Here is a 7,980-nt window from a genome sequence, read left to right on the forward strand (position 1 = left end):
GCGTCTGCCGGGACCCCCTCGGAACAGGAGAGATGAGGAGCGTCTGCCGGGACCCCCTCGGAACAGGAGAGATGAGAAGCGTCGGCCGGAACCCCCTCGGAACAGGAGAGATGAGGAGTGTCTGCCGGGACCCCCTCGGAACAGGAGAGATGAGGAGCATCCGCCGGAACCCCCTCGGAACAGGAGAGCTGAGGATCCACCTCAGGGGCTGTGTGCAGCGTGGAAACCACCTCAGGGGCTGCGTGCAGCGTGGAAACCACCTCAGGGGCTGCGTGCAGCGTGGAAACCACCTTAGGGTCTGCGTGCAGCCTGGAAACCACCTCAGGGGCTGCGTGCAGCGTGGAAACCACCTCAGGGGCTGCGTGCAGCGTAGAAACCACCTCAGGGGCTGCGTGCAGCGTGGAAACCACCTCAGGGGCTGCGTGCAGCGTGGAAACCACCTCAGGTGCTGCGTGCAGCGTGGAAACCACCTCAGGGGCTGCGTGCAGCGTGGAATCCACCTCAGGGGATCCACCTCAGGGGCTGCGTGCAGCTTGAAATCCACCTCAGGGGCTGCGTGCAGCGTGGAATCCACCTCAGGGGCTACGTGCAGCGTGGAATCCACCTCAGGGATGGCAGTGACAGGGGTTTTAAAAGTCCCTATCTTAAATAGTAAAAAATTATACTCGAGGAGCAAAGAAAGACCAGGGATAGAAAGTAAAAAATCCTCCATCTGGGACAAAACGATATCAAAGGAAGACGTGTTAGTTTTAGCAGAATGAAATAATTCTAATAGGGTCTGATTAATTTGAAAAATCTCTTCAGGTGAAAATGAATGAAAAAAGGTAATGTCTCTATGTGGGTGTGTGGTGACGGGTGCCGCCCCCACCGGAAACCTGGAAGGTGAGGCGGCGGAACACGCCCCCATGGAGTCACTAGGAATACACTCCGAAGGTACGGTCAGGCTGGGTCGGACAGCCGCGGCGCGGAGTGGCGGTGAGAGGCCGGATTCTGCCCCCACCAGGAACCTGGAAGGTGAGGCGACGGAACCCACCCCTGTGGCGTCAAGTGGACCGGACTCACCAAACCGAACAGGAGTGGACTGGAGCTCCCGCGGGTCGCTGGATCTCGCCCCCACCGGAAACCTGGGAGGTGAGGCGGCGGACCCCGCTCCCACAGAAACACCGGAACCAGCTCTAGAATTCTGCTCAGCCGACGAGACCGGGCCGGTCGCCGTGGACTGCCTCCGGAACCGTCTTCTGCCACTACGGCGGCAGCGGGACTGCAGAAGGACAGGGACGGAGTGGAGCTCGTCCATCTTATCTCGGGGGGGAAAAAAGAAAAAAGGTGAGTTTGCCGAGAGAGACCCTGCCCGCTGGGTTCTGGTCTGGTCGTGTCGTAATGTCAGGATTTGCTAGGAGGGAGCGAACCCAGAGTGCAGAACAGGGACTCAACTCGGCAGAATACAAAAATAGGAATTTAATGATAAATAAAGGTACAAAATAACAAGCTGACGGGGCAGCAAAACTTACATGAAATAGGAAGGAGGCACGGGAAACTCAGGAGGACTCAGGAGACACGGGAGACTCAAGGAACCAGGAAGACTCAGGGGGGAACACAGGAGACCCAACGAGTACGACGCGACCACGAACAAGACAGAACAGACGGCTTATATACAGGGACAAGACGAGACGTGATTACAAACAGCTGGGACGAGACAAGGATGGCATTAATGGAACTAACGAGGGAACACAGACACAAACCGGGCCACAGAAAGGTACCATCCTTACAGCCAGGTGTCTTGCTCGAATCCAAGAACACAAATCTTAACAGTAATGAATGAATATAATATACAAGTTTCACTTTTTGAATGGAATTACTGAAATAAATCAACTTTTTCATGATATTGTAATTTTATGACCTGTACCTGTATATAGGTGAATGTATTGTCTTTTTTTCAAATTTGTGTGCTCTGCTTTTTTTATTATTATTTCATGTCTTTTTTCTGTATAATTAGAAAATGCTACTGGACGCCTCAAATCCCCCCCCCCCCCCCCCGGGAGGGAGGGATGGGGGATGGACTGATTGATTAGGTATGTATGTATTCAATTCAACCTTTATTTGTTGTCAGTCTCATTAAGCCTCGAGGACTCATTTACAAGAGAGACCTGTTTGTATGTATCTGTCTGTCTGTCTATCTATCGATCTATCAGAATTAAAACTAATTTCATACAACAATCATGTAAAACAGCTGGATGTTATAGATGGAAAAATATATTCAAATTCAAATTCAAATATACATTATTAATCCCAAATGGAAATTAATTGTTGTTGTAGCTCATCTTGGTTTCATTAAAGTTGTTCTAGATGCTGATGTCTTTGGGCAGGAAGGATCTCTTGTAGCAGTCCGTCCCACAGTGGATCTGAAGAAACTGGCTACAGATGTCAATCTGTCCACCCAGACAAGCAGACCTCTCAGTCCTCTTGGGCAGCAGGACTGCCTGAATGTCAGGCAGAACTTCTCCCTGAGTGATGGCCATTTCTCCTAGCAGCCTGCCAAGCCCCTTATTGCCACAGACTTAACTGCAGGTGCCGGGGGATGATCTTGGTCCTCCCGCTGTCACAAGCTGCGTTTCCCACTACCTCCAAAATCTCTGCAGTCAGGCACTCAAGCACTGCCTGCAGGTAGACGGGAATGCATCCACGGCACCTCCTTTTTAACTCATTTGGGATTTGGGGCTGCAGTTGAGATTTGAGCTTTTGAGATGTTAATCAGCTGTTCCCAGTTGTAGAAAACCACCCTGTTGTCATGGTTATGCATCATAACAGATGTCCAAAAGTAAAAAAGGTTTCAGTAAAAATCCTGCCAGCCAGCAGCACAGCATCTGATACCAGAGGAAGTAATCATCAGAAAAAAGCAATTTGCATTCAGAAAAAAAAGATTAATTAAAGTTTTCAAAAGCAAAACCTCAAAATGAATGTGAGAGCTACTCCAACATGCAGCTATCTTGAGCGGCGCAATTCTGGAATTTTGGGTGTAATCTAAACACGACATGGGAGGGCAGTTGCTGCGGTCATTATTATCATCACGCTGCTAACAGTACCATGCTGTTAACAGTACCATGGTGCTAAGAGAATCTCACTGCCAACAGAACCACTCTGCTAATAGGAGCATGCTGCTGTAGATGTTTTTCACTTTTGGTGCCTTGTTTTTGTGTTTCTGTTGCATTCTTTAGTGTTTCTTGTTGTTTTTTGGCGAGTCAAGACAGTTCTTCTCATCCTCAGCATTTCATTGCATTGTTGGCCTTGTGTTGATCTGCATGACAAATAAACAAAAACCTAACCAGTGGTGTAGTCTATGTGATACATGGGCATACAGAGTATACCCACTAGAAATCTTGAGAATTTCAGAATACCCACTTAAAAGTGCCCATTGAAACATGACATGTCATTAGGCACGTGTCATTGATACGTTAAACAGCAGTTAAATGCTTCTGTAACAATCTATCTGTATGCAGAGATTCTTTATTACATTTGCTTATCCAGAAAATTATTGTATAATGAATACTTTTGTACTTAATACTTGAACATGTTTTGCTTTGACACTGCTTTATAAAATCTGTAACATGTTTTTAATACAAAGCCAACTGTTGTAGAAAGTTAATTGTTCATTTATTCAAATATAAGCATCAGATAAATATGTAAATGTTTAATATGCTTAAAAATAAAAATAAATTAATGATTACATTGTACTAACCAGTGTACTTTGGTTTCTAAACACAGTATACCCACTACAAAAATTTAGACTACACCACTGAACCTAACCTATTCACCTGAAGTTAGTCAATAATTAATGATTGACTTCTAAATATTTCAAGACGTTATAGCTGCTTGAATAACTACAACTTCAGCTAGTTGACGAGTCTGAAACTAAGTTTTTAACGTGTAAATTGTGTTTCTGTAGGCTCTGCTAGCTGCAGTGATCAGTGTCTAATCAATACCTAAACTTAAAAAAGTACATTTTACATAAAGTACAAGAGAGCAGATAATGAATAGTTACCAGCAGCTTGGACTGTTTATTAATTTGTATTAAACTGTAGCACAATTCAGCCTGAACAGAATATGTGCCTCAGAAGCTACGATCTAAGAGCTAATTCAGTAATTAACAGCCGTTACATCAGCTTTAGAGGCTGCTTTTAAACGGGTCCATTATCACCTTCGGTTCTGGTCGGATCATTCACACTGAGGCAATTCCCTTTTCTCTTTTGTTGCTACATCTGTAGCACACGCAGCTTTCTGCCATTGTTACATTAATAAATATGTTTTAATAACCGACAAAGTTCATGCTCCTTTCAGAAAAAAAAAAATAACTGTCCAGATGACCTGACTGAAAATTGCTGGATGTTTTAATAACGTTACTATACTACGTACATTAATTATTTATTACACAGTCTGAGGGCTATTTAGTCAAAACACCAAGTGCAGACATTAGTTTTGGTAACGCCGTAGCTGCAGTGAATCACAAGGTCACATGACCAGAGCGCCCTCTAGTGGTTTGGAGAGTTCTGTGGTTAGTACAGTAGTGAAATCAGATCGACAACACAAAAAACACGATTGATTTGTGATTAAATCTTTTTAAAATCTTATTTACCTCGGGCAGCGCTCCTTTAGCTGCTGACACACAGACTGGACAAACCAGCTCCCGTCTGTCGGGTGTCTAAATGCAGCTTGATCTTCAACAGTGGCCACAGCAACGAGAACGTCTGCTTCCTCCGGGACGGACAAAAAGTCACCGTCCACCTCCACGTCTTTCATCACCACACCTCGCTGGGTTTGACCTCCCTGGCAGGCCTGGATCAGGAACACTTTGGGCTTTCCAACGAGGGCCGACTGCTCAGTGGCCCTGAAAGTTCTTGTAATTTCTTTAATGGCGAGAGGCTTTGAGTCGGTGCCCAGAACAGCCCCCTTTTCTCCATGACTCAGAATGCAGCAGAGGAAGGCGTCTCCATGCCCGAGGACCTGCTGGGGAGCGGTGAAACCACTGCCGGACCACTCCTCAACACCCAGCTCTGGCAGCTGAACGCCATCCCTGAGAGAGGCGAAGAACACCAGGGTCTGAACCATCTGGTCCTGAGTCTGGTCTCTGCACATGAGCACCCTGAAGCCCAGCCAGCTGAACACCTCTGCCAGGCTCTCTGCAGAGAGATTAAACAAAACGGAAAATGATTCAACTCACAACAAGCCGATGTCCCCCGTCACTAACAGATTTGAACAGTGAATGTTTGTAGATTTGGAGACAAGTGTTTTTCTGGACTGGAACTGAACAGAGAATGAAGTAAACCTAAATGTTTTTTAATGCAAGAAACTCAAGAGGGGACGAGTTACACGTGGAGAAGAACAAAGGGAGGTTTTTTTTATTCTTGTCGAATGCAGCGCAGAGTGACGGATCCTGAAGGGCCGAGGGAGACATGTTATTCACCTCCAGGTGCAGTGGTGGAACCAGGGGGCGGCCAATGGTGGCCTTTGCCCCCAAAATGTTTATCCACCCCAGTCATTTGAGAACATTATACTTTTAAGCAATACAAAAACAAGAAAGCATTTTAATGCCTAGAAGTAGCCACACTAAATGGAAGTTGGCACTTTGCTGATCTTTTAAAGTTATCCAGCTAACAAGGTTTACATATATACATGTATAGCGGTAGCCATCTTGTATTATTTCTAGTTGTAGCCACACACAAAAATGGAAGCTGGTACCTCACATAACTTTCAAGTTATTACACTCACAAGACATATATGGAGGCAGCCATCTTGCATTTTGAACTGGTAACCCAATTTTTGAAAGGAACTTTTCTTATGCACAAAATGGGTGTCGGTAGCTCCCTTTTTTATCTCCAAGTTGTCATGCTCACAACATGAACAGACGAATGGATGGAGGGATTTCTAAATCTCCCTCTTCACTCAGCGACGAGGGACAAACAGGACAAGGTTGTGAAAGATGTCAGGAGGAGACCTACGAGCATCTTTGTTTGTTCCCCTTCTCAGCGTGCTGGCGACAAAGTTCTCGTTGTTTATGATCACACAGAGCCCAACGGGCCGGCTTTTCAACACATAGAGCTCGTCCTGAAAACAGTTTTCACAGAAGGAGTCATATTACAGCTTCATAACAGAGGTGATGCCCTGCTGATGCACAATGGACCTCACCTTCTTCTGCCTCTTGGACTCTGGCACCATATCACCTGAAACAAACACAAATACAATGAGATGTTTTCTGAGCGTGCAGGTAAACACAGCTGCAGGATGTGACCTTACCACAATCATTAGAGGAGGCCTGGACAGGTGAAGGTAGGCAGGTGTCTCTCAGCCTGATGGTCTGCAGCTCAGGGAAGGTGGTTCTGATCTCCTCATCCGTTTCCAGGAGGCCCAGGAAGGCTTTGCAGGTGTCTTCTCCTTTGTTCATAATTTTATCCACGAGCTCAACCACGTGACCCTCCACATCTTCTCCACGGATGATCTTCAGGTTGTTGTACTCCCGCGGCGTGATCAGGTTCCTCTCCTGGACTTTGTTGAGGATGAGTCTGTGGTCTCCACATAAAACCATCTGAATGTAGGTTTTATTGCGCCTCAGAGAGTCTTTGGCCGACATGTTGCGTTGGAACTTTTGCTTTCCCTTTCAAATCCCAGTAGTCAAATGGAAACCGGTGGTCCACCAGGAAACAGCCGCGGAAAAGTTAGTTTCTGTTCATGAAAGTATGAAGTGATTTAAGGAGCCAGGTCCAGAGTTGTGAAGTGAGGTTTGGAGGATTATGATGTGTGAGAAGTAAACCTCGTGCGGAAGTAGTACCGGGGTAATTGAATCGGAGTTATGGTAGAATAACGTCCATCTTTTGGTGTGTTTGTGCCCCCTGCTGGCAAACAGGGGGCACTGCAGGTCAAAACGAGGGCTGCGTTTCTCTGTCCTCTGCTTGAATGAAATAACTAACTAACTAACTAATGACTAAAATTACGATGTGAATAAACTGATGTGGTTTAATGCAGCTTTTAATCTGGATGGCTCCCTTTCAGAAAGGAAGTTTTAAAGACTGTATGTAGTTCCTTTAAATAAAGTTTTTGTTGCAAATTATTGAATTCTCCCTGGTGGTCTAGTGGTTAGGATTCGGCGCTCTCACCGCCGCGGCCCGGGTTCGATTCCCGGTCAGGGAAATGCTTTTTATTTTTATATGCCATGTTCTGAAAAGGTTATTTCAAATAAATTAAACCAGTAAAAAAAAAAAACCCTAATAAAATCCAATAAATTAAACCTTTCAGCTTTTCCCTCTTTAGGGGTCTCAACAGTGAGTCATCCTCCTCCATCTCACTCTGTCCTCTGCATCCTCTGTCCTCACTCCAACTATCTCTATGTCCTCTCTAACTGCATCCATATATCTCCTCTTTGTCTTTTTCCTGGCAGCTGCATTTATAAGATCCTTCTACCAATATACCCACTGTCCCTCCTCTGGACATGTGCAAACCGCTGTCCCTCCTTTGGACATGTCCAAACCATCTCAGTCTGGTCTCTCTAACTTTATCTCCCAGTTGTTCAACCTGTGCTGTACCTCTGATGATCTCATTCCTAATCTTATCCATCCTTGTCATTCCTAAGGAGAACCTCAACATCTTAATTTCTGCCACTTCCAATTCTGTCTCCTGTCTTTTTGTCCATGTCTCTGTCTCCAGACCATATAACATATAGCTGGTCTCACCACTGTCTTGTAAACTTTTCCTTTGGACTTTGCTGACACCCTTTTGTTACAAATAATACTACAATTCTGTTTATTTATATAGCGCCAAATCACAACAAAGTTGTCTCAGGGCACTTTACAGGAACATTCAATTACATAAAAGCCAATTAGTAAAGTTCTGTATCTAAGGAGGCCAGCAGACAAGATGAATCTTGGCTTCGTTAATAATAATAATAATAATAATAATAATAATAATAATAATAATAATAATAATAATAATAAT

At 45.0% G+C, this 7,980-nt stretch overlaps 1 protein-coding gene and 1 non-coding gene across 2 annotated transcripts in view; one reads left to right on the forward strand and one right to left on the reverse strand.

Moving 5' to 3' along the window:
* The window catches only part of LOC119414876 (caspase-8-like), a 9,844-nt gene extending 3,222 nt beyond the window's left edge, over window positions 1-6,622 (reverse strand). Inside the window, exons 1-4 of the mRNA XM_037681996.1 lie at window positions 6,292-6,622; window positions 6,181-6,215; window positions 5,994-6,099; window positions 4,631-5,174 (exon numbers count right to left, since the gene is read on the reverse strand). Coding sequence (XP_037537924.1) covers window positions 4,631-5,174; window positions 5,994-6,099; window positions 6,181-6,215; window positions 6,292-6,622 — 1,016 coding nt within the window. The remainder of the gene's footprint in view (window positions 1-4,630; window positions 5,175-5,993; window positions 6,100-6,180; window positions 6,216-6,291) is intronic.
* A 485-nt stretch (window positions 6,623-7,107) lies between these two features.
* trnae-cuc lies at window positions 7,108-7,179 on the forward strand. Its single transcript has one exon. It is a non-coding gene; the product is annotated as a tRNA-Glu (tRNA).
* The last annotated feature ends 801 nt before the right edge of the window (window positions 7,180-7,980 follow it).

The sequence above is a fragment of the Nematolebias whitei genome, chromosome 9 (genome assembly GCF_014905685.2).
Source record: "Nematolebias whitei isolate Nwh7 chromosome 9, NemWhi1, whole genome shotgun sequence".
NCBI lineage: Eukaryota > Metazoa > Chordata > Actinopteri > Cyprinodontiformes > Rivulidae > Nematolebias > Nematolebias whitei.